General features: G+C 49.8%; 1 protein-coding gene across 1 annotated transcript; it reads right to left on the minus strand.

Moving 5' to 3' along the window:
- Positions 1–10819: 10819 nt before the first annotated feature.
- On the minus strand, positions 10820–26842 carry LOC133350676 (STAM-binding protein-like). Its single transcript, XM_061565296.1, has 10 exons — positions 26700–26842; positions 20764–20956; positions 18420–18495; positions 17608–17700; positions 16272–16638; positions 15351–15466; positions 14557–14694; positions 13618–13730; positions 12353–12452; positions 10820–11758 (listed from the first exon to the last, which is right to left on the minus strand). Exons 2-10 carry the CDS (start codon positions 20952–20954, stop codon positions 11699–11701), a joined length of 1254 nt encoding a protein of 417 aa, XP_061421280.1. The 5' UTR covers positions 20955–20956; positions 26700–26842; the 3' UTR covers positions 10820–11698.
- Between the last annotated feature and the right edge of the window lie 523 nt (positions 26843–27365).

Genomic DNA, 27365 nt, shown 5'->3' on the forward strand with positions numbered 1-27365 from the left:
CCTGATTACTAATCTATATATATAAAATCGCAAATCTGTCTATCTGTCTGTGTGTGTGTCTGTGTATCGGACCATACGCAGTTTCATTGGACGAAATGTCAGGGATTTGCGAGACACGATTGGTCCGGCGGTTGCCCCTGGCAACGGGTAGCGACGCATTCGCCGCGGGGTGGACGCCATTTTTAATTCCCGTTAAAAATAGGCGCACGCATTAACACGCGACTGAGGTAAATTCATCAAAGTTTCACGTCCTCTTCACTCCCCCCCCACCACAATGTGCAATTACTATTATAGGGTCGGTAGATTATAAAAATATAGCGATTAGACAGTATTATTGTAGCGGGGGGGGGGGGGACCCGTACCCAGCCTCAGCCGGGTGGGCAATTTAGGCAAGGCCGGAGGCTCTGCACGGTACTAGGCCTCGACACCCACCACGCGACTCTGAGGTAAATTCATCAAAGTTTCACGTCCTCTTCACTCCCCCGCCACCCCAATGTGTGCAATTACTATTATAGGGTCGGTACATAATAAAATTATAGCGATTACACAGTATTATTGTAGCGCGGGGGGGGGGGGGGGTAACGGCCCCGGTACCCAGCCTCAGCCGGGTGGGCAATTTAGGCGAGGCCGGAGGCTCTGCACGCTACTAGGCCTCGACACCCCACCACACTATAGGCCGTACATACTACTGCACAGCGGCCGAGGAGATCGTGGCTGGCGGGGGGGCAGGGGTAGCAGCCCATCTGTGTATATATGTAAGGTTATTAAGAAATATATTTTTCACCCGGGCAACGCCGGGTACTTATGCTAGTCTAGTATATAATTACAATAACCCCCCCTCCACCTCAAATCGTTGCACCTGATGAGTTAAATGATGACGTCACCCTGCTGCTGCTCTATTTATGACCGGGAGCAAGAGCAGAGCCTCACCATTCTGCCGAATTCCCCGATGATGCTGGATGCAATTACCAGCGAAACGTCGTAATCAAAAATTGTAAATGTTGTGGTTTCACGCTTCAACACACCGGTGGGCTAAAGTAGTGAACTATTTGTCTTTTGTCAACGTGACACTTTTTTGCTGATTGGCCGTGTCGGGTGGTGGAGGGTTACGACACATTTATACTGGTAGGAACTTCCTGGTTACACCAGCCCACAGGGGATTATTGTGTCCGTCGAGCAGGAAGGGGCTGGGTGGGGCTGGGTGGGGAGGGGCTGGTCACCCCGTGGGTGCCCTTATAAAACTCAACGTTTAACCTACTCACGCAGCTTGTGCCCGCCCTCACAGCGGGCATATTTGCGGAATACACCACGCCGCTGTTGACCCTGGCCATTTACCGAGCAACCCAACGTTCCTACCAGCTTCCTCCGCAGGAAAGTGTTAAATAACGCGATCTAACCCAAAAACGTTGATTATGAGGCATAGATGTGGTGACCACACCTCTTCGCTCTTGCGCAAAGTGGGGGTGGGGGTGGATTAATGGTAAAGTCACGTAAAAGGGAAATAAAACAATAATAAAAATTAAACAATAAAATACAATTCTCATGACGTTTCGGCCACAACGCAAGCAGCCGTCCTCAGGTGAGAAGAACAGGTCTGTCGGAAAGACAGCGTCTGAATGAACACCACCAAGCTTGGCAGCGTATATTTAAGCTGGGTTAGGGGAGGAAGGGCGCCTTGACAAAGGAATTTGCGTTTTACTTAATTAAATAGACTTTAAAAAAAATGTTTTCTCCTACAACATCAGAGTGCAGCGCCACATTAAATACGCACTACAATGACAATAGTTTAAAGCGATTTGAAGCATGTTTTATTTGGGGGGGGGGGGGGGGCAGAGCTTTGTGACGTCATATTTGAGCGGGGGGGGGGGTCAAAAATCGTCCAAAATCGCGTGACGTCATTTATGGACGGCCCCTAAACCTTGATAGACAGCTTTCCCCCAGAGGCTAAGCTCCCCCTGTTCCTGAAGACAACCGCTTGTGTTGCGATCGAAACGTCGTGATATTTTTAATCACTTTATTTATTATTATTTTTTCTCTCTACGTGACTTTACCAGAAGAACCATAGAACATTAATTCTTGCGGTCACGAAAGTTTTAACTCCACGAGATTCTTAACAATCGGTTTCGTGAGAATCGAGAGTCAGGATCGTTAAGTCGATTCCAAGGAGAGGAATCGATTTTTTTCTCGCAAGGGAATCGCTGCGCACGTTGCGCGTGCACCGGCAAGGGACAGCGGGGAATCGAATCGCGACTGTAATCGAGGTGGAATCGATATTTCGTGTCAAATGATCGCGGTCCCTGCAGTTGGGGGAGGTGAGTGCAGGAGGGAGCCTCTCAGGGATCGCTTTCCGCTCCTCACTACCCCCCTCACCTCCCTCCTCACCCCCCTCCTCACCACCCCCCCTCACCCCCCTCCTCACCACTCTCCTCACCACCCTCCTCACCACCCCCCTCCTCACCCCCCTCATCACCACCCTCTCTCCTCACCACTCTTCTCACTACCCTCCTCACCACCACCCTCACCACTCTCTTCACCACCCCCCTCCTCACCACCACCCTCACCACCACCCTCACCACCCTCTCCTCACCACCCTCTCTCCTCACCACCCTCCTCACCACCACCCTCCTCACCACCCCCCTCACCACTCTCTTCACCACCCCCTCACCACCCCCCTCCTCACCACCACCCTCCTCACCACCACCCTCACCACCACCCTCACCACCCCCCTCACCACCCTCCTCACCACCCTCGCTCCTCACCACCCCGTCACCACCCTCGCTCCTCACCACCCCCCTCACCACCCTCACCACCCTCGCTCCTCACCACCCCCCTCACCACCCTCGCTCCTCACCACCACCCTCACCACCCCCTCCTCACCACCCTCTCTCCTCACCACCCTCCTCACCACCACCCTCCTCACCACCCCCCTCACCACTCTCTTCACCACCCCCTCACCACCCCCCTCCTCACCACCACCCTCCTCACCACCACCCTCACCACCACCCTCACCACCCCCCTCACCACCCTCCTCACCACCCTCGCTCCTCACCACCCCGTCACCACCCTCGCTCCTCACCACCCCCCTCACCACCCTCACCACCCTCGCTCCTCACCACCCCCCTCACCACCCTCGCTCCTCACCACCACCCTCACCACCCTCGCTCCTCACCACCCCCTCACCACCCTCCTCACCACCCTCACCACCCCCACCACCCCCCTCACCACCCTCCTCACCACCCTCCTCACCACCCTCCTCACCACCCTCCTCACCACCCTCCTCACCACCACCCTCCTCACCACCACCCTCCTCACCACCCTCCTCACCACCCTCCTCACCACCCTCTCTATCTCGCTCTTCACTTTGTTGACTCACCTCACCCTCTCCCCCAACTGTCTCCTCTCTCGTTTGTCCTCGGTATCGTTCCCCTCACTCCACCCCGGCTACCCCCTCCTCGCTGTGGCCCGCCCAGGTGACTGAGTGGGTGGGTGGGTGTGTGGGTGAGTCGGTGTGGGTGGGTGAGTGGGGGTGAGTCGGTGTGGGTGAGTGAGTCGGTGTGGGTGAGTGAGTGGGTGGGTGATTGAGTGGGTGGGTGAGTGAGTGGGTGGGTGAGTCGGTGTGGGTGAGTGAGTGAGTGGGTGAGTCGGTGTGGGTGAGTGAGTGAGTGAGTGGGTGAGTGAGTGAGTGGGTGGGTGAGTGAGTGGGTGGGTGGGTGAGTGAATGGGTGGGTGAGTGAGTCGGTGTAGGTGGGTGAGTGAGTCGGTGTGGGTGGGTGAGTGAGTGAGTGTGGGTGAGTGAGTGAGTGTGGGTGAGTGAGTGTGGGTGACTGAGTGAGTGTGGGTGAGTGAGTGAGTGTGGGTGAGTGAGTGAGTGTGGGTGAGTGAGTGGGTGTGGGTGTGGGTGAGTGAGTGGGTGTGGGTGAGTGAGTGAGTCGGTGTGGGTGAGTGAGTGAGTGTGGGTGAGTGAGTGGGTGTGGGTGAGTGAGTGTGGGTGAGTGAGTGAGTGTGGGTGAGTGAGTGGGTGTGAGTGAGTCGGTGTGGGTGGGTGGGTGAGTGAGTGGGTGTGAGTGAGTCGGTGTGGGTGGGTGTGTGAGTGAGTCGGTATCTTCTCTCTTGGCACGGAATGACTGACGGTGTTTATTAATCCCCGACAGGGACGTGAACTTGTGCACGTACAAGTGGTTTGCATAGTTGATCAAATTTTTTTTTTTACATATTTTAATAGGTGTTCATAGTTATTCCGATGTGACCTTTATGCCTATCGTTAATGCAATTTCAGGAGCTTTTGTCTGTAATTGTCAGACATTTGACAATATGAAAGTAGAACTCATAGAAAAATGAAAAAGTCAGTGCCCTGTACGATGTGTAAACATTGTTCAGATGACAGTCGTGGGTGCTGACACACACGATTTAAACATAATTCGTACCCTTTGGTTTTTTCGGTAAAGTCACGTAGATAACATTTTTTACTAAATTAAATCACGACGTTTCGGAGGCAACACAAGTTTCCGACTACAGGTGGAACAGTCACAGCAAAATTACTGTATCAGTAATTTCCTACGTGACTTTACCGAAAAAACCAAAGAGTATGAATCCTTGCAGTCACGAAAACTTCAAATCGAGAAATAATCCGTACCCTGTGGTGTTCGCGTGGATTCTTCGAAACGTCTTGCTCTGTCCGAAGGCGAGAATGGACACGGGTGCAGAGGCCGCCGCCGCAAGCCTCGCCAAGTTGGACTGGGGATTCCAGGACATCGTGCGCTACCTGCGCAAGGGCGAGTACCGCAAAGGGCTGAGCAGTGGACAAAAGTCTGCCATCCGCAGCGCCATCAAATCCTTCTGCTATGAGGGTGAGGCAGTGCACGGGGCCGAGTTTCAATGACCGCTGCCAATTGCATAGCTTTCAACCCATACGGTTTATTTACCTCGTATTCTTGTACAGGGAAATTGAGTTTTTTTGGGTCCATACGGCGTAAAGCCTTTTCAATACGGGCAATTTTTGTTGGCTTTGTGTTTCTCCCTTGTGATGGGACTTTGTAGGATGAACGATAAGGGCACGGGGTGAACAATAAGATTTTAATTGGTCTGTAATAAGGTAGGCACTGATAAGGGGTTGACAGGTATGCAGTTGTTTACCGGTCTTGGCAGACAACATTCGTCGTGTTGGCGATGCCGCGACTGTGTGGGGCCCTGGGTCGCACCGGCGTAGTCGTGTCTCCCGGGCTCTGGGCAAAGAACGCCTGTGGTTGCTGGAGCCGAGTTGTGCAGAGGAGAGTTTAGTGAGATGAGAGGAGGAGAGACAGGCAGGAGCACGGTCCATGGAGGATCTTGAAGATGGTGCTATCTTGGAAGTTGGTTCAGGATTGGATTAGGAGTCGGTGGGGAGATGGGAGTAGTGGGGTGATGTGGTCATGTTTACAGGTTACGGTGAGATTTCTAGCGTCAATATTTTGCATCGCCTGGAAATTTTCAAGTGGCCGTAGAGGAGAGAGTAGCAGTTGTTGAGTCGGGATGGGATGAGTGGCACGGTCAAGGGTCTCATCAGCAGCGAGCTGGGGGGTAAGGACGTGTCGACTGTAGGATATGTTACACAGCTGGAGGTGCGGGCTCCAGCAGAGTTGAGATATGTGTCAAGAGAATGCCAGTTCTAGATAAATGACAACTCCCAAGGTTTTTCGCACTCTTTGCCAGTCCAGTGTCAAAGTTTAGGAAGTGCACAAACCAACTTGAGTCTTTGTCTAGTGTGGACCTCTGGCCAATGAGTGCTCCAGCCTGGCAATCAAGACTGTTGACATGTTAGTTTTTCTGGACTATTGCTGCAGGCACTCACATCATCGTAACCTTTTCTCTGCAGAACCAAGTCCCTGGACTGGGTTCTGAAACCCATTTCTCCCCAATCGCTTCTGGGTGTCAACTGTGCAACGCACCTGGCAGAAGGAAGCCAATGGCAAGATGTGGTGGCATCAGCAACTTAAGCCATGGCGATTCCTTGAACCCCTCAATGCTAAACATATTTAATCCGATAAAAAATAATCTACCCTGCAATACAATGAGAGGTTAGAGAGATACTTTACCCATACACATTTCTTTTTCCCTGGCAGAAAAGAAGCTTTATTACACTGGACAGAAGAGTGGCCGGAAGCGTTTGGTTGTCATGAATGAGGAGGACAAACGAAGCACCCTGCAGCGAGTGCACGGGGCCGATCACTGTGGCCAGACGAGAACTCGGAAGCTCCTGGAGGAGCACTACTACTGGAAAGGAATGGTCAACGACATTCGAGACTACGTGAGAACCTCCGTCTCTTCTCTTTTGTTCGGCTAATGTAGGTGCTGAACAACAACTGCCATTTCACATTCAGGTGATCAAGCCAGATAACCGTCTCAGGAGCAGCGGAGAACCTCCATAATGTCCGCACACTCCATTAATTCATAACTCTCACCCAACACCACATTTTACCGACTTCCATCGATCAACGACGCACACCGGCGATCGATAACTTGTGACGATTATCACCAGCTATCAACACTCGCCAATACTCAATTCACCAGCACTCAACACTCACCCATTCAACTGATGTTCTGGTGCTCGTCAGTGTTGGACAAGTGTATTGTCTGTCAAATCGTTGCGTTGTTTCAGCTGCTGAGAATGAGAAACCATTGCCCCTGGTGATGCCACGTGGGGATTGAGAACCTCGACTCTGACAAAGAATATGGAACAGAAGCTGCAAAGAAGCATGGAGAGATGCATACCCGGGATTACACTGCGAGACAGAAAAAGGAACGCATGGATTAGAGAACACACTCCTTTCAGAGACATCACATTGACTTAAGAAAAGTAAGCCGTCTTGGGCAGTACACCCCGATGTGGAGCTGGAGCCATGTACAGGAGTCTAGGCGGATTGTTCCATCAAAAAATCGTAACGTATGGTGGCGATTTCATCCGGCAGTAGGTTGATGAAGAGCTGTACATTACGTGATGCGATGTTTACAATTCACAGATCAATGCCTGTGAAATCTGCAAGCAGAAGAGCTACAAGAGATCGTCCATTTCGCACGTGAAGCTGCTCAAGGCCTCGTACCCCTGGGAGGTGCTGGGCATGGACCTGCTGGGCCCCTTCCCTGCCACCAGCCGCGCTCACTGCTTTGTGCTGCTCATTGTCGACTACTTCACCAAGTGGGCCGAGCTCACGCCCATGACTGGCCAATCGGCAGCCCATGTGGTTGCGGCACTTGCCACGGCCTTCCACAGGTACGTGCAGAGTGTGAACATGCCTCGTTATAAAATGACTTGGGCTGTCCATTGACAGTCCTAAGAAATTCCACAACCGTGGCAGGGGCCATTTAATGTATATGACCAGCGTTGTTGACATGCATTACTAGGTTATTCCAGTACTTTTCATAACGATAGCTCTCTTTGTGCAGGTTTGGCTTCCCAAAAAAACTCTTCTGCAACGTGAGTGAAGAGTACGTGGCACAGGTAAAGACACGGGTCACTTATTCACCTGAAGGCAGTCTGTTGAGAGCCGCACGCACCATATTACATCGTTGTACCTTCGCTGCAACCTACAGATAAATGAGGAGATGTTCCGGCATTTCCCGATGTGCAGCGGGTTGGCGATATCGCACCTCTGGGCCAGCGGGGCACACAAGGCCACGAGCCAGGCACTCAGGGACTGCGTGAGCAAAGCGACCGGGCGGCACCGCGACTGGGAACTGCAGCTGGAGCAGAGGCTGTTTGAGTACCACACGAGCAAGCACAGCGCCACGCGGTACTCGCCCTTCTACCTCATGCTCGGACGGGAGGCCCGCCTGCCCGAGGAGGTGCGCTATTGGGTCGCGGCGTTTGGCCGAGAGTTTGGCGAGACCCGTGTGACGTCAGAAGTGCCGTACATGTCCTGCGTTACATGCAAACTATGCCCGGTGAAATTACCTGTGCGCGCGTGTGGAGTATTCGTGATAACCAAAACAAAACGCTTCTCTCCAAAGCTGCCAGACTGTACATACTTTTTTTTTATATAAATGTGCAAATATCAAATTTCCTATTAAATATACTTTACAGGAGCAAGTATCTTCAAATATGACCCGGTGCGCTGTATTTTGAGCAGAGTACATTTTTTATAGACGAGTTTTTATTGATAATAATCGGATGGGAAGTCCGATCCATGTGACTGTCTGCCTGCATCACGGGGGTCTAGTGGAGTTGTATGAAATGCACGAGGTGTTGATGTCTGTGCGATTGTGTCCCATCACAGAAAACATCGCACGTGTTGCTGTGATGTTAGTGTAATGGTATTTAATGTTTCATTTCCAGTTTATAAATTGTACCGGACATACTGTATTTTAGCAGTAAAGGTGGATCTAGAAACTTCCTAAGGCTGGGCGATCCCAAAACTTCAAGTTTATTAAATAGGGCCCTACATTTATAATAGAAAAAATGCATCGTATTTTCTTCTGTATATTTTCATCTAATACCAATTTTCTTGGTCTCAAGTGAGAGGAGATCACCCCCCCCCATTCCCCACCTGGATTCACAACTACATATGCGGCCATCACCTTCAGTTGTCAGTGAAGTGATCCATATCCTGTGTCTCTTGTTCCACAATCCCTCTTCCTGTTGTGCATTCCGTCGCAGCCGGAGGTAGATGGCCTGGCAGAGGCTGGGCACAGACTGGAGCCAACTCTGCCCACGGCTAAAGAGATTCACAACCAAGCCGAAATCTCCCTGCAGAACAACATCCTGTCCCGCGCAATCGTGAGTCCACACTCCACTCGTGAAAGCCCAGGGTCGTTCGGTGTCACAATTAGAGCCCCGATTCACAATTGGTTTTTGGGTGAGATTGCACGAGTAGAATTTGTCGTACACCCTCCTCCACCCGACACAGCCAATTCATAAAATTGTAACGGGAGCAAATGTGCAAGTTTATTACTGCTTCAGCAGCACCACCGGACTGTTGTTGAAGAGTGATCCACACATATAGCAATTGGGTGCAGACATTTCGTTGGTCATCAAAAGCAGCATCATCATCATCAGGCATTTGCCAGAATTGTGATGATTTGATACTGCTCTATAACACACCGGTGTGCTAAAGGAGAAATACATTGGCACGTTTGTTCACAATGATGTTATTGTCTGTGTCGGGTGGAGGGTGTATTACACACACTTTACCGACGCGATCTCGTCCAAAAATAAATTCTGAAGCATATTGGTCGTGAAGGCCTACGTGTTAAAAACAGAAACCCGTTCCATTGGTACGCCGACTGGCATTGACGGTGGCGCAGTGATCAGCATGAACCTGGAGTTTGATTCGCAGCCACAGCTAACATCTGTGGCGAGTGATACTAGAACCAGTTCAGGGCCCCATTTCGCCAACCAGCACGGTGAAGTATGATTACATGCTGCCTGTGAGTGACACGGCATGGGAAGGCCTTCATCCAGCAGTGCACTGACAAAGGGCTTTGAGATAGTGGTCATGATGAGGGACAATGTAAAGTGGTGGTGAAGCAGTGGCTTTGTTACTCATTTTTACACACACTGCAATATAAAGTATTACAAGGAATACTGATTCATCATTTAAATTACTCTAATGCGCAACCAGTACCTGAGTTTATTTATATATAAAACTTGTAATTATACAGCAGTTGATACATTATCTTCATGTTCTTCAACATCTTTATTAAGGCTGATCTTTCTTGCAGGCACTTGCAAACATAGAAACCTCAACTGGACAGAATGACTAACACAGGACGATAATGTGCAAACGACTGGAAAAAACTTGAACACGTTTTAACTGTACAATGCAGGTCTATTGAAAATGACAAGCCACGTGGATCGTTCCTCCTGTGTTATACAACAGATAATGCCGATTGCATTGGTGGTTTAAGTAATGCCCACTGTGGTGGTGAAGTTAACAAGTGGTTTTCCTATGGACTTGCCCAGCCATATGAAGGTGGAATTTCCACTAGTGGCTCAGGGCTATGAATAGAAGATGCGCAGCACCTCAACGCGCATTTGAAATCACTGGCTTTCTTGTGAACAATTTATTGCGTTTGTCTCGTTCCTGTGAAAAATCGCTAATGTAATACTCCGAGCCCATGCGGTCTGTTTCTCTTGGCCACTGGGTGGAGTTGGTCATTGCTGTGGTTGAATTTAAAATCGTATTTATTGGTATGTACATTATCTACGTGTAGAACTGTTTTGACCTGATACAAATTTTACATTCCAAAAGTAGAGTGACTTATTAGGTCAGTTAGCATTTATTCACAATATCCAGAAAAACTTAAAACGAGTCTAAGCAGAAAACCGTAACTACACCAAACTTCTTATTAGGACTCATCAGTGTAAGTATAACCACCATTGTTTACTTCTGTCATTTATGCCAAAAGGGATGAGGTTCTGACTTGCATGCATTTCTGACTGGCTGATGAGTTGCCTTTCCAACTGGTGGAAGTTGTGTCATTTGGGTTTTTGGCCTCAGGCAGTGCCAAGAAGACTGCTCCACACGCCTTCATCCACAAGGGGCAGCAGTAGGCCATGATGGCTAAACTGGAACTGATGAGTCTTAATTATGATGAAACTGGTACACACCTGCCTTGTGCTTCTGCTGTCTAAATGTGAAATGCCACTCATGATATATTGAGCTGGTAGCCATCACAAAGCTGTGTGGAATGTGCAGGAATGATTGTCATCTTAACATGCAAAGCATGCTGGGGGTGCTTTTGTTGTTGACAGCTGTTTGTATATTCTTACCAACATCATACCAAGAATAATATGAACATACTGCAGAATAAATTCTCAAGTCTTGTCTAAAGTTATTTCAATGCCAGCCATTTTCAAATCTTCGGGGGGGGGGGGGGGGGGGGTGGTGAATGGTGAACCAATAACGTCGTGGACACGAGAGAGGCCTGTGTGAAATATATTCATGACGGGTCAAGCAGGTTGTGATGAATACAGCACCATCTGATGCAGCGGTGAAGTAAAATACAAGGCATGAGAGAGAGCGCAACAGTCTTGAGGCCAGGAGGACTTCTTCCGACGGAGAGTGAGTGCGGACACAGGGTCAGCGTGACGGTGGATCACGAAGGGACACATTGTTAAAGGTGCAGGAAGGCGACGCTTTAACTGGCCCTCGCTCACAAACGAGCGCCTTAAGTTTGGCTCTAGGAAGGTTGAGGCTTCCTCGCAACAGGTGATCGCACACCCAATGACATACCAAGTGGAAATGGAAGGATTAAGTTGGTAATGTTAACAAGCGTCCATTAACAAAAAACATTCATCCGACTGTAATATTTAGATGTCACTTTGAGAGATAAGATTAATTTACAAGCTAACTAGTATTACCAATGTTTTAAATTTTTACGACATTCATAGCTCTCAATAAGTTACTCTTTCCTACCAAAATGTCAGGTGTAATGCCAAAAAAGCAGCAGCATATGGACAAGGTTTCATATATTAAAAAACAAAAGTTCTGTAGGTATTAGTTTAAGCGCTTTGCATATACACTGCACATAACTGCAGGAATAAGATAGCTGCGCAGTTTGTGTAATAAACCGTTAACGTTTTCATACGTATTACATCGGTAACGTACATTATATGCACAACGTCCGCCTCGGATACAACGGAGTTCCATATTAGGCTGCCCAAGCGTTAAGTCACTCGAGTGGCGTGGTATCAAAACGGGCCATCGGTCCCCTGCTGGGGCCGTCACCGTAGGTCGATGATGGTGGCCCACAGCTCCGCCTTGAACTGCACATGGTCGCACACCTGCGGATAACGCGCACACACCATCAACTCCACTCCTCGCCCACACACGACACAAGCACACGATATGTGATGCATTGTGCCTGCACCAATCTGAAGCTGCAACACAGTGGTTTGTGCACTGCTCTGAATCTGTATACCCACGTTAAATTCCTGGACAACATCTGTGGTGAATAATATTTAAATTGTTACTAGCTCCCCTCACCCTTCAACACGCAGTGACCAGCATGGTGAAGTATGGTTAAACAACAGTCATGGAAAGGCCTTTATCTGGCTATGTATTGGTCAAGGTCTGAAAAGATCTTGCATGCAGTGGCTTCATGTGACCTCTGCAGTCACCACATAAATAAATTCTGGAATGAGCTGGTGACCCCTGAATGGTAAATTTCGTGACAAAGCAAACTGAGCATCTGGTCATTCACAATCTGTAATTAAACACACTATCCATAAGAGGTAAATCTGGGCAAAATCACCAGTGTTGGCCGTGAATTAGAATCGAACTCGGGTTGCCGTGTTCGTAGCTAATCGCGACACACGCAAGCACAATGCTCTGCCGCCTGCATTACGGCGGCGAAGCGCGGGGAGTGGCAGCAGCACCTGGAACAACGGAGGCTCCTTGGAGTGCGGGTGGAAGCCCTTTTGGACACACATCGAGATCTCCTCCATGCCACACTCCGTCAACTTGAAGAACCCCGTTCTGCCAAAACCCACGCAGAGTCTCACGTTAGGGCTGCAATTCACACCACCACGAGTTGGTGCCCCGTTACACGACACAGCGCGAGCAAGAACAGATGCAAGGCCCTGCGTGAGTGGCAGGATGTACATGTGGCACTACAGGCCTTAATCTATTCGTGTGGTGCAATTCGTGTTTGTACCACAGTAACAAAGCACACATTACATGTTTAACGACAAAACTATTCTTCAAGGCAGGCCACATACGTATACCGGCATATTACAATGATATTGTCAAGTTATTAATGTACTCCTGGGAATCCTGCCAACACACTTGACATATCCCAGTGATAAAACTGCCAGTCAAGTGCATCATGGGCCAGTATTCCATCAACTTATAATCGTAAACATTTATGTACGGTTCTACGCCAGGCCTGAACACACAAATTTAATCACATCGGAGCAGGATATACACTTAAATATGACCAATGGCGGAGCCAGGATTTTCACAGGATGGGGGGGGGGGCAACCCTCTCCAGCAATGAAACACAATAGAGGAGTTGTTAGTAAGTAAGGACTTGTCCCTTGCTTCTTGCTTTTTATTCGACGCGTGTGCGGTGATGGCACAGCCATCGATCGAGGGTCGAATTCGAACCGCGTTGTGTGATCGGCATCGCGCTCGCTGAAGGTGAATGCCTTCAGGGAAGTCGTGTACTGTATATGCAACTGCACACAATTCTGTGAGTCACTTATAACTGCTTTGCCGTTATTTTTTGCCAATTATGGATTCAGACTATTGTCCTATCATCTCATAGAGTCCCTGGCACGTAATAATATTCTACACAGTATATGCTACACAGTGGCAGTGGGGGTCGCAAAATGCTGATTTATTCCTAATAAACCCCAATGATCCGATCGAAATTAGGGATTTCGATCGGATCATTGGGGTGGCACGTGTCACCCCCCCCCCCCCCCCCCGTGGCTCCGCCAGTGAATATGACTTGGTGACTTTCCACAGAAAGTTACCCAAGGGTATGTGAATCGAACCACCATCTCCAAGTGAACATGTCATGGTTAGTAGTGTGCTCATCCATCAGCTATACAACTGTGTCATTTCATCTGTTCTTCAGCCGTAACTCGTCGAAGCAGCGACATTGTGCCAGTGTTGCGAGTGTGGGTGCGGGACGCACTCGTCGTGCTTGGGAGAACAGACGATGGCAATGGCTTCGGGCAGCATGAGCTGATAGGAGCAGTGCGTGTGCAGGTCCACGCTGGAGAGGAACGCCGTCTGTGTCGGATGAGTCTGAGAAAAGCAGCGATCGCCACCATCAACGAGATCCGACCGCTAGTCTTGTGCACAAACGGACGTGAAATACACAAGCCCTATAAAACATCCACGATATTATTAGCGCAGTTGGCTACGTACGGTACGGAAGAAGTTCAACATACGTATCAGCAATTTTACTGCTCCCATCCGCGGGGTAAAACATCGCGGATAACCCCATATAACAGGATGCATTTGCAGCGCGACTCCTCTTGCCCTAAAAAAATCACGGATAACAGTATTGATAATTGCAATTACCTGATAATAACCCCCACGGATAACCATGCAGATAATATAATAGGATTAATTGGCGCATGGCCCCACTTACTCGCGAAAAAAACGCGGATAAAAACAGCGCAAGTGGTTAACCGAGGCGTCCAAGCCCACGGGTTCACCAAATTCCATACAACACGGCATCGCAGGACTGCAATAGAGAGCAACAGCGTGGGGAAGCTTTCATCCAGCAGTGGGCAGAAGAATTTAAACTCGTAACGTGGTGCCGCACAGTATCCGCTTGCTCTCGAAGAAAGAGAACGACTCAGAGGAAGACCACGAACGAGCTGGAAGTCAGCAGGGCACACGTTGAGCCGGTGCAACCAACAATTGCCCGAGTTCTGCAGTCCTCTACATATTAAGATGTCACCAGCCAATTATTGAGTGTTTACATGCATGGGAGGGAACTGGAGCACATGATGATGGCGATGATGACCGTTGGCGTAGGCTCCACCCGGAGGGATAACGGCATTGGAGGCAGCCTTGCCAAGGTAATGAAGAAGAAGAGACAAATAAACTACAGACGACTCACGTGGATCCAGCCAAGCGTGAGCAGATCGTATCGATCCTGGATCTCAAAGAGCTCCTCCTCGTTCTCTGTCAGGCAAGAGTCCGAGGAGCCTTTCTGCTTCGGCAGGATCACGTGCGTCACCGTGAACACGCCTTGCACCTGCAGGGAGTATGCACAGCGCGATGCACCAACCACAGAGCATTCCCTCCGCTCAGCACCACCACCGCACAGCACTGCCTCCGCTCAGCACCGCCTCCGCACTGGAATGCAATGACCAAGCAATGCAGTGCCCCCTTCATATTCACATTCTGGCCACAAACCAAAATTGCCAGGTTCACGGTTCGAATCGAGCGGCCGCCCCGATTATCACTGCGGGTGTAATAACCACCGTAATACAAGCTGTCTGCTTTATAGTGGACATTAAAGATCATGTGATGCCATTCGCAAGAGCAGGACATTGTGTGGAAAAATTGTCAAATATGAAAACTTACTGCATATTCACTCAATTGGAATCTACAGTACATTGTAATCATCGCCCCCTGCTGCAAAAAGTTGGCAGGACCCTAAAAAAAAAACTCATGAGACTCCAGTGAGTCTTTTCCGAATAAACAAACATAACGATAAAAACCCCTACCATTTCCCCAGTTGTTTAACAATAGATGTGTTCAGCACTGAATTCAGACAGAAAAGTTACCAGTGATAAGGTGATTGATTAGCATCTTTCAACAGTACACACAGCGATGATAACCGGCTCGCACGACACGGCATGATCAGCGTCGGCCGCGGATACCTCGGCGGCTCTGACATTTCCTCACCATTCTCCCGCACAGGATGCCGCAGGTTTCCACAGCACGAGCGGTGTTCTCCGATACTTGTGCCAGAAACTTTTCGCAGAGATTTGAAGGAACAACCACTTTTCTTTCATTGTCACCTTGGAATCCGGCATAAGTAGAAAGAAAAAAAACACCCAGCACACACACACACACCAATCACACCACACACAACGTCAAGAGCATGTTATGGAAGGAATTACAAACTGGCTTCACCGCAGCATGGGCGTTGGCATTCACATCACGCTGAGGCTACAAGGGAAGGCCCAACAGCCTGAGATCGGCAAAGGGGAAACTGTCCTCGGCGTAGTGCTGTGTGCTGCTCATTACGAGTGCTGTGTCACTCTATCCCCTCTGTCTGATGACCTCACGGTGAAGAGGATGATTGAAATATAAGTGGGGGTGAAAGGGGATGCTTTTTTTTCCACATTAAATAACATAATTTGGTAAAAGTTTGCACGGAAATAAATACTGTCAAAGAACCAAATGTGATTCCCGCACCTCCGATTAGCACAGATGGCTACGTACGAAAGAACTTCAATATACATATATTCAAAATAGATATCTTTGATCAGACTGCGTAAAAACGTGTGTCGTAAACCCTCCTCCACCCGACATGGTCAATGAATAAAGTTGTCACGGGAACAAACATGCCAATTTATTAAATGGCTGTGTCGGGTAGAAAAGAGTGTGCAATCTGGCCCAAAAAATCTATTGTTAATAATATTGGCCGCGACAGACCTACGTGTTAAATGAACAAAGCGCAAATCATGAAAACTAACATTTCTGTTCCGAAAGTCAAAGACAGCGAGTGCCAGAGCTAGGTCAGCTTGCACCATGGCCACAGGGCATCCCCGGCAGAAGCATTCCGACCCCATCCGCATAAAGCCCCCGCGTGGCACTCACGTGCTGGTGACACGAGCGACGCCGGCTTGCAGGACCTGTCCACGGCGGGGGGCCCGCTGGGGGTGGTGGGTGGGGGCCGCCCGTCCGTGGGGGGGGGCTTCAGGCCCTGAATGAGCACCCCCGGTCCGGCGGCGGCAGCGGCGGCGGCGGCACCGGGGACGGCATCGTCGTGGTCCTCGGAGGAGCCGAACTGGTGCAGCACGGCGAGGCGTTCCTTCTCGCGCTCGCGCCGCCGCAGCGTCTCCTCGAAGGCGTGGAAGGCCTGCTGCTCCTGCTGCTGCCGCTGCATCTGCGCGAGGCGACGCCGCTCCTCCTCCACCTCGCGCACTCGCTCCTGCTCGCGCGCTCGCTCCGCCGCCAGCTCGCCCTGCGCACACGACGAGCACACGATGAGCACGCGACGACGCTGACAAGGGGCCGGGCTCGACTCCACGGTGGCTATGAGATGTTAACGACCTCGCCTGGTATGCAGGATGTCGTGGGTTCGATCCTGACACCTGCATATTTGGAGTTTGCATGTTCTTCCCGTGGATGCGTGGATTTTTATCTGGGTCCTCCAGTTTTTCCCTCCATTTAGAAACTTACGTTTAGAGTATATGGCTGCTCTAAATGTCCACATGATAAGCCACTTCGCTGAGCTATCATTTGTGGGCTGGTTGCTTCCGAAAAAGAGCCATATAGCTCAACATGGGCCTTACCTGGTAAAATAAATGAAAAATGGTTTAGTTTTGACTCGTCTTGGGCGCCTCTGTGTGTCAAGTTTGTATGTTCTCCCCCCTGTTCTGCACGGGTTTCTTCCGGGTTCTTCCCCATACTAAAACTAACACTGTCATCAGTGTTGACCAAACATCCCAATGCAGTAATTATTATAAGCCGTCAGACTTACCCTTCTTAAAACGTGAAGCACAAAGCTCTGATAGGCGAATCCACTAATCGGCACTTCAAACAGCACATGGTAAGCACTGCAGCAGTGAAACTATTATCATCATCACCATCACGCACGTGTGTGTGTGTTTCTCTCTACCTGATAAATTCTGCAACCAGATCGCATCCCCCTACCCACCTTCGTTCAAAACTAAATCTGAGAGTCTCTTCTCTGACCGTATGAATCACCAGTTATCCACACCAATTCCCTGTTCGGTGCCTCCAGCCACACTGTGGCTAAGCCGTCTCTATTCAACACATGACGCATTGTGGCCTGACATTAACCAGGTGAGGTTTAAGATGTAACATGAGAAATGTATCGACGGCACTCGCATTACAAGGAGCGAGGCCCACTGGGTCGCGTGCATTGAAAGCGGCGTTGTTTATCGCAAAACAACGAACGGGAGCTCACCTGCTTCTCCAAGTACATGTTGTGTTCTTTAGCATAAGTCGCTTGGAGCTTCTTCTTCACATTCTCTGCGAGCGGAAAAACCGTCTTCAGTTTCTGCAATAGAGACGACATTCACAAAGTTAGCTTTTGTGTCGCAGACGGCGATGTAGCCTTACAAGCCATGCCTACCAAAAGAGTCACAACAACAACAGAGCACATCCGATAAATATAATCGTCCCATATAGGCCAGATGCACAGAGAAAAAGTAAAAGCTGAGCGATTGCCGTAGATGTAATTGTATACACGAGAACTCCTCCTGTCCACTGTGTGGAGGTCACTGTCATGGCAAAGTGAGTGCCCTGATCAGAGCCGCTCAGGGGACGTGTAGGATAGCGCTCCTGTGCTTCCTAGAGAGATGTCGGATGTGCCACACGCAGTCGCTCCGTGCGCACGCTCTTTACGCACTCCACTATACGATTAGCGCGATTGGATACGTACGGTGTGAAAGAAGTTCTACACACAAAGCGTTCCACGACTTGCTCTACCGCAACATTACTGCCACGCGCTGCTCTCGCTCACTCCCAACACCCCAACGACGCTGCCGGCAGATGACATTAACGTCATCGTCTGTTTATTTTTAAGTAATTAATCCCGAATAATGGCTCGCGTTACTATTTTACCGTCGCGTTAATGCACATCACGTGGTAGTGCGAAGAAATCAACTGGTTTAAAAATAAAACTGAAACGGTTTAATATCGGTGCAGATACAAGTGGACCATCGCGCACGAAACACATCCGCCACCATTGCACATGCGCGGCGCCACGGTCAGCACCTTTGTTGTGTCCGCCTTGAAGGGCAGCGAAACCATTTTGTAGTCCTGGTGCTTGGGTAGCTTTTCAACAAACAACCTGCCGACACAACAAGCATTACGACGGAAACAAACAGTGTTCATTATATATTGGTATGGCAGTACAAGCGTCCATAAAATATTTAAAACCGTGCAATATCAGCGACTAAAATGACACTAAGCTTCAAAGTATGTTTTTATTTTATGTTGTAAGTAAACTGTTTACATGCAGGTGCTAATAATTATGTCACCATAAGACATTGCTGCAATTGATGAATTTCAACTTAGCTCTGGTTGCTGGTTTCATCATCACCAGCCATGTTTTATCCACTGCTGAATGAACGCCTCCCCCACATCATAGCCATTCCCCACTGTCCCGTGATGCCACAATCCATCTCGCTTCCGCAGATGAGCAAATCACATCGCTCCATCTCCGTAGTGGTCGTCCTCTGGGAAGTGTGTTCCTTCCTAAGGCTCACCACTCTGGACAATGGGCTATCGCGACCCTTCTCGCGATGCCCCCTGCCCATGCCACTGACTTTTCTTAACAGTCATCACGGCACCCGCCATTACATTAGTTCTGTGATCCATATGAAAGGATTCAGCTCACGCCGTGTTGAGCAAAGGTCTCTTCATTGATGACCCACAGGTAACAATCCCCGGACATACAGCAGGTAACACACCACGCTTCATCACTCCGCACTCAGAACTCTCCTCTCTCTCGCTCTCCTCCTTTATTCCCTGGTCCGTGTTCCTTGCCAGTCAATCATCATCACCCCCCCCCCCCCCCCCGAGTCTCCAACACACATATGTTCTTTATATTTCTTTATATTTCTCTGGAATTCACAGCAGGCAGCTATGTTACCTATTTGCGTAATGTTCAGCCTTTATTCAAATGTTTTTCGTCAATGTTTCACGTGTCCAATCAATTTTTAAGAACGTACACTCCTGCGGGGAATAACGAGTGCAGCATTTAAAATTCTTCACGGGATACAATTGGTTTTGTTTTGTTCGGATTTTATTTGTTTTGCCCGTGTCATTTTGGCGACCCAGGTCACTCTTGCAAATGGGACTCTGTCTTGGTCTCTTGGGTACTCAACTGATTAATTAAAATAAACTTGAAACGATTAGCAAATTATTTTTTCCAAAAGCACATAGGGGCGCGAGGTACCCCAGCGAGAGATGTAACGATGAAATCAGTATCACATGCAGTGGCACGAGAGTAACATTGGTTAGTGATGATGTATGTAGAACTTGTTTCGCACCATACGTAGCCAACTGTGCTAATCGGAGGTGCAAGGGAAGGACAAAACACTAAACACAAAAAGCAGTTGTAAAGAAACGAGTTTTCAATGTAGATTTAAAGGTGTGTAGTGGATTCAACTGAGTCGCAGACGTACTCGTTGGAGGCAACACATTTATTAATACCAACACATGGGGTAACTACCCCTTAACACTATAACAACCTATGGTGGTGGACCAGCAGGCGAACTGCACTAAGTACACGGTAACTAGCTACAACGGACGGACCACAGCTCGGGTCCAGGTCCACGTGTTGGAGACTCTGTAGGACGTAGAACGTAGATTCTTCAGGATGACAACAGCAGCCGGTCCCTCTCGGGGACCCGGTGGCTTCTGTCCTCTGTGGCGTGGCTGGCTCCACCTTTAGCCACGACCACCTTCGAGAACCCTCGAGCAGGATCTCGGCCCTGACACGTGACCACCCCTAGCCCCCGCTTGGGGGCCCTTTGTATACTTTACCTGTCACGTGTCCTCTAGGATCCACCAGAGTGCCACGGCTTATGGTAACCCCATTCCCAGTGGCCGACACTCTCACACCCTATCCTGTAGGGGTCGGCACTGCACGCAGAGCGTGGTGCCATCCAGCGCTGTCAGTCAGCGCTCACCGAGCCCCTCCAGGGCCGGTACTGCACCCACATGTGAGTGGTGCCAGCGATGTCAATACACCGCACACCGTGCCTCTCTAGAGCCGGCATTACACAGTAACATCCGCGATGTCACCACAGGTGCATAGCTCCATTGGCTTCTTAATATCAGAAGGAAGAACATTCCAGACGGCCGCAGAAGCACATCTGAAAGCGCATGATGCGGTAACCGTCTTTGTTCAATGGTCAGCCAAAAGCCGCTGCGAGGATGATCGGAAAAGTTACACTTGATGTGTTCAGAGCCGTAATCTCGAGCACACCCAGTGCATACAGGCCAACTACTGAAGGTGGACTGGCTCAAAACAATTAACTAAACGGACAAATGAGAGCGGACTGGCAGGATGCTCCCGTGTCACCTGGCTGCAGGAACGCACTGTACTCACGTGATGTACTTGGTGTAGAGCATGAAGGCCTCCTCGAGGTTGCCTTCTTCGTGGTAGACCGTGGCCATGCGCAGCATTTCCTTCCCCGAGCGGAAGTAGCGCTGGGGGGGGATGCTGTCCCGCACCTCCACCTGGGAGCCCTTCTGGCTCAGCACTCGGACGCGCTCCTCCGGGGAGCTGCTTCCATCCATCCCTGCGCAGCGCACACAACAGCTCCACGTTCAGTTGAGCCACTCGGTTTACGCAGGCACTGGATGTTTCGTCTCATGCACCGCACTAATGTCAACCAACACCACACTGCAGGTCACAACACACTCACTCATCCACTCACAAACCCATTTACTCACAAACTTAAATACATTTTTACTCTATTTATTTTACCAGGTAAGACCCACTGAGCTTTTTCAGAAGCAACCTGGCCACAAATGATTGCTCAACGAAGTGGCTTGTCATTACGTGGAAATTATGGCAGTCAAAACACCAATGCATGACTCCTCCCATCGTCTCTTTTCCCAAACTAGTAAAATAACCTCACTCGGAAAACTTTTACAGTGCTGGTTGTTGCTGGCCACTAGACCTTTTGGGTTTGCACTCAAAAACTATAAAAAAAAATTGCACGTTTGGCGACGTACGAAAGAAGTTCAACATACACACAAAAAATAGTAATTCAGTATCATCCTCATTGTGACTGAAATGCACCATGTTTGCTAAACTAATATCAAATAACCAAGGTTGACTTGTGAGTGCAGCTATACTGGGAGTGAAGTCAATAATAATTCAAATACAATATTCCTCTTCTACCATCATGTGGCAATGCTGCCTGATCATCACAAGTGCTCTATACCTCACAGTGGGTTCATGGATTCATCCATCCATCCATCAATCTTGATGTCAGACTCACCAAACTGCCTGCGACACCAAATAATTACACACACACAGGGTGGGGCCCTAAGTGTCAACCTGTACAGTATGTATAGTAACCCTATGTTATGAAATTTCACAGTAACACCCAAGTGTGTGCTGTAGTAAACGGCTGGGTCGCAAATGGACAAATGTCGCAATAGGAGGAGTCTTCCCATGCAGGTCCCATGAGATGGTGCATGCGTCAATGTCTCTGTCCAAAATGCAGCACAGCTATAAATAGGAAAGGTGATTTAATATTTACATCAATTGTGTATTTATATCTACGTGCCAAATACATTTTGGCCACTTTCTGACTAATATTTTCCCCTCTAGGAACCGATTAGTGCCACTAAGGTGCCTGCGGTAGCAGCTGCCCAATGAATATTGCTTGCGGGCAGTTTCTACGTGGCGGGCTTGACGTGTGTGTATGTTCAACTTCTTTCGCACCGTACGTAGCCAACCATGCTAATCGGAGGTGCGGGGGAAGGACAACAAACTAAACAGAACAAAAAGCAGTTCTAAAACAAGATCTATTTAGATTAAAAAGTGCATAGCTCCAACTAATGGCTTCCTAATATCGGAAGGAAGATCGTTCCAGAGGGCCGCAGAAGCGCATCTGAAAGCGCGCGTTGCAGTGACCATCTTTGTTCGGGGGTTTACATATGGCCCCGTGAGTCTGGTTCCGAGGCCATGTGCTTGAGGCTGACACAACATGACTCAACACCGCTTTCCTCATACTCACACTCGGGACTCCGGGTCAACTCGCAAGCAAGCAGCTTATGTCTGGATTATGCAACTACGGTGACCTTGTGGTAATACAATGTGGATGTATTTATTGCATCAACTGGTGTGTGATGAGTAACAAAACAAATAGGTAAACAGGATGCCTCCTTCCCATGCCTGTCCCCCCACTTGAAAGAAAAACATCCAAATATATGCAACACATCCCAAAAGAGACAGTGCATTTTATCAGCAGCATTGGTTTAGCATAAGCATAATCGGGACCGAATTTTATATCAGCACAGTCAGGCTTATTTACTTTGCCACAGCTTCACTTGGTCTCTCTCTGAATGTGTGACTTGGGAGACCCACTGTGTTCGTTTAAGGATTCTTTTCTATGACACCATCAAACAGCCCAGCAGTGTTTTAAGTCAAGGTTCACACACACAGCAGTGCTGATAACAACTCACGTGGTCATGTGGTCCAGGAGTTTGCCCCTTTGGTTTAAACAAACACTGCTGGATGACGTTGAGCCAAGTAAGCTTAGTGATCAACCGACTAAAAAGGTTACGTTGTTTTTGGTTGTTATACGGGTTATTTCTCTTGTTAAACGTTGCATCAAAATCTTTGTAAAGCGTATCGCGAGATGTACGTTTGCAGGCGCGACTGTGTTAAACAATTAAACGTGCTGGCTGCAAGTCCCGTGTCGGTTAAATGTCTTGCCTGGCTCATTTATCCTCTTAAAAACGTGATAATCACGCTCATTATGTTGTTAGTACTGTACCCAGTGATGTTTTACGCATATTTTCTTGAGGATTTCCACTTTACAATCCCGAATGTTTGCGATGTTTGCCGACTACAGCGATATCGTTTCCTATAAAGTGTCGTAATTTAACATGGTTATGGCTACTATGTTCTCCGTGGTATTTCCTGTACAAATGAAGAGTACTTGTAAAAGAAAAGTAACCGCGGTTCACTCAATACATACGCCTGTCATTGCCTTCTTATCAAAGCAATGTTATGATTCATAACGGTTGTAAGTTAAGATACCGTCTTTAAATTATAATTATATGAACTACGATAATTCTGCAATGTCCTCCTAACTACTGCACGTCACTTACCCACGACACTGCTGGATGTCAACAGGCTGTGGGTGCAGTACCGGCCCCAGAGGGGCACGGCGTGCAGTGTAGCGACATCGCCGGATACCACAATGGTGTGGGTGCAGTACCAGCCCTAGAGGGGCACGGTGTGCAGTGTAGTGACATCGCCGGATACCACAATGGTGTGGGTGCAGTACCAGCCCTAGAGGGGCACGGTGTGCAGTGTAGTGACATCGCCGGATACCACAATGGTGTGGGTGCAGTACCAGCCCTAGAGGGGCACGGTGTGCAGTGTAGTGACATCGCCGGATACCACAATGGTGTGGGTGCAGTACCAGCCCTAGAGGGGCACGGCGTGCAGTGTAGCGACATCGCCGGATACCACAATGGTGTGGGTGCAGTACCAGCCCTAGAGGGGCACGGTGTGCAGTGTAGTGACATCGCCGGATACCACAATGGTGTGGGTGCAGTACCAGCCCTAGAGGGGCACGGTGTGCAGTGTAGTGACATCGCCGGATACCACAATGGTGTGGGTGCAGTACCAGCCCTAGAGGGGCACGGCGTGCAGTGTAGCGACATCGCCGGATACCACAATGGTGTGGGTGCAGTACCAGCCCTAGAGGGGCACGGTGTGCAGTGTAGTGACATCGCCGGATACCACAATGGTGTGGGTGCAGTACCAGCCCTAGAGGGGCACGGTGTGCAGTGTAGTGACATCGCCGGATACCACAATGGTGTGGGTGCAGTACCGGCCCTAGAGGGGCACGGCGTGCAGTGTAGCGACATCGCCGGATACCACAATGGTGTGGGTGCAGTACCGGCCCCAGAGGGGTACGGCGTGCAGTGTAGTGACATCGCCGGATACCACAATGTTGTGGGTGCAGTACCGGCCCTAGAGGGGCACGGTGTGCAGTGTAGTGACATCGCCGGATACCACAATGGTGTGGGTGCAGTACCGGCCCCAGAGGGGCACGGCGTGCAGTGTAGCGACATCGCCGGATACCACAATGGTGTGGGTGCAGTACCGGCCCTAGAGGGGCACGGCGTGCAGTGTAGCGACATCGCCGGATACCACAATGGTGTGGGTGCAGTACCGGCCCTAGAGGCGCACGGCGTGCGCTGAATAACAGTGCTAGATGGCACCACGCCTTAAGTGCAGTGCCGACCCTACAGGACAGGGTGTGTGGGTGCCGACCGAAGGATGAGGTTATATGAGGCCATGGCACTCTGGTTGACCCGGGAAGACACGTGACCGGTTAAGTTAACAAAGGTGCCCCAAGAGGGGGATAGGGGTGGTCACGTGATCGGGACCCAGATCCTTCCCGAGGATTCTGGAAGGTGGACGAGGCCAAGAGCGGAGCCGGCAGAGGTAGCAAACGGGTTTTGATTCCTTACCCGTACCCGGCCGCACCAGGGTCGCAAATGGGTACTTGTCCCCGTACCCGACCGGGTACGGGTACCCGTACTCTACCCGTACCCAACTCGAAATGAGTAACAAACGGTTACTCACCAGTGACTCACGGCCTACCCGTACCCGGCCGCACCAGGGTCGCAAACGGCTACCCGTACCCGGCCGGGTACGGGTAGCCGGGTATCGGGTAGGGTACGGGTATCGGGTACCCGGTTGCGACCTCTGGGAGCCGGTCACACCACAAAGAATAAAAGCCGGGTCCCGAGAGGGACCGGGGTTGTTGTTCATCCTGGAAGAAACCCTTCGTCTACGTTCTCCATTCAACGAGTCTCCAACACGTGGACCCGGGCCGAAGTCGTTGGTCCCGGTCCGTAGTAGCAGCTACGTTGTAACTCGTGTAGTTAGCCTGGTGGTCACCACCAAAGGTTGTTATTCTGTTAAGGAGAAGTTACCCCGTGTGTTGGAACTGAATAAATGTGTTGCCTCCAAGTTTATGTCTACGACTCAGTTGAACCCATTACAATTGTAACCACGTACAGAGCGTGTGTGTATCTTGATCCTGTGTGTATCTTGACCGTGTGTGTATCTTGACCGTGTGTGTAACTTGATCCTGTGTGTATCTTGGTCCTGTGTGTATCTTGACCCTGTGTGTGTATCTTGACCCTGTGTGTATCTTGGTCCTGTGTGTATCTTGACCCTCTGTGTATCTTGGTCCTGTGTGTATCTTGGTCCTGTGTGTATCTTGACCCTGTGTGTATCTTGGTCCTGTGTGTATCTTGACCCTGTGTGTGTATCTTGACCCTGTGTGTATCTTGGTCCTGTGTGTATCTTGACCCTGTGTGTGTATCTTGACCGTGTGTGTATCTTGACCCTGTGTGTGTATCTTGACCCTGTGTGTATCTTGACCCTGTGTGTATCTTGACCGTGTGTGTAACTTGATCCTGTGTGTGTATCTTGGTCCTGTATGTATCTTGAGCGTGTGTGTGTATCTTGACCGTGTGTGTGTATCTTGGTCCTGTGTGTATCTTGGTCCTGTGTGTATCTTGACCGTGTGTGTATCTTGACCCTGTGTGTGTATCTTGACCCTGTGTGTATCTTGACCCTGTGTGTGTATCTTGACCGTGTGTGTGTATCTTGGTCCTGTGTGTATCTTGGTCCTGTGTGTATCTTGACCGTGTGTGTATCTCACGAAGTCTACCAGCGTAGTATTTCGTGTTGTACACGTATATCGTTTGTTGCTGTACGAGTGCTGTGTGTGTGTGCTGTGTAAGTAACCCTGTACTGTATTGCCAGGATACGTGTTGTGTTGTTATTACACCGGATCGTGGAATGGCATATTGTGTATATGTAGTGTAGACGCACGGCAGATGTGGGGAGCGGTGGTGCAGCGGTTAGCGCTACGCTACAAACCCGGCGAACCGAGTTCGATTCCCGCTCACGACCACCAACACCGGTGACGATTATCTGAACCGGCGCGTAAAATCATCGCCACTAAGGTGAGACAAAGGCGGCCGGGCGTGCCGTGCCCGCCTTCGTGGGTGCTGCTCGCTGACAGCACTTGCCCCCACAGTCTGTGAAGGCTACACGGGGGAGCTTTGGCTTGGCACGGGAGATGTCACCTCACACCATGCTGCAATATGCACTCTGTGTTTATTATCAATTCCCCGTGCGTTCGTGTACGAGTGTTACGTAATCCGATATCACCGCGTCCGTGTATTAGTAGTAGTAGCAGCAGCAGCATTATAATAACACATTTATATAAATATATACACCACAGCGCGGCTGTGAAGCGCTCGCACCTGTGAGCCGAGCGAGGACGAGGAGGGGTTGACGGCGACGAGGTGGAAGAGAAGACGACAACGAGGAGGAGGAGGAGGTGAAGGAGGTGGAGGTGGTGATGGTGGTGGTGGATGATGAGCGGCACGGAGTCTACTTCCGGGACCCTGGCTCAGCCGGCTTAGGGACCGCGATCATTTGCTGCATCAGCAGCAGCAGCAGCAAGACTCCTCCCATTCGACCCCGACTCGACTTACGCGCTTGGCAACCGCAAGGGGCGCTTCGACTTACGCGCTTGGCTGCAGCGGGCAACCTTAGGGGCTCTTCGACTTACGAACGAGTTCGGTTACAGAGGCGCGCCTACTCTTTGGTTTTTTCGCTAAAGTCACGTAGGTAAGAAATTTAAATACATTAAATGACGACGTTTCGGGCGCAACACAAGCGTCCTTCTTCAGGTGGGGACAACTTAGCGAAAGCACACCGCTTAAGTGTATCTCTGTGCCTGTTCGTAAATCGAACTTTATTCTTGTCGATTCCAAACATGCTGTACGGCATGTACAATAAATACGGGGAATTGCTTTAAACGTTGTATACTCTCCTATAGATGTAGATACCATTGGTTCTTCACGTTCTCCGGATGCCACTGGGTTTTCACGTTCTGTAGATGTAGATGCCACTGGTTCTTCATG

The sequence above is a fragment of the Lethenteron reissneri genome, chromosome 34 (assembly GCF_015708825.2).
Source record: "Lethenteron reissneri isolate LAM-NWPU_2019-01 chromosome 34, ASM1570882v1, whole genome shotgun sequence".
Taxonomy (NCBI): domain Eukaryota; kingdom Metazoa; phylum Chordata; class Hyperoartia; order Petromyzontiformes; family Petromyzontidae; genus Lethenteron; species Lethenteron reissneri.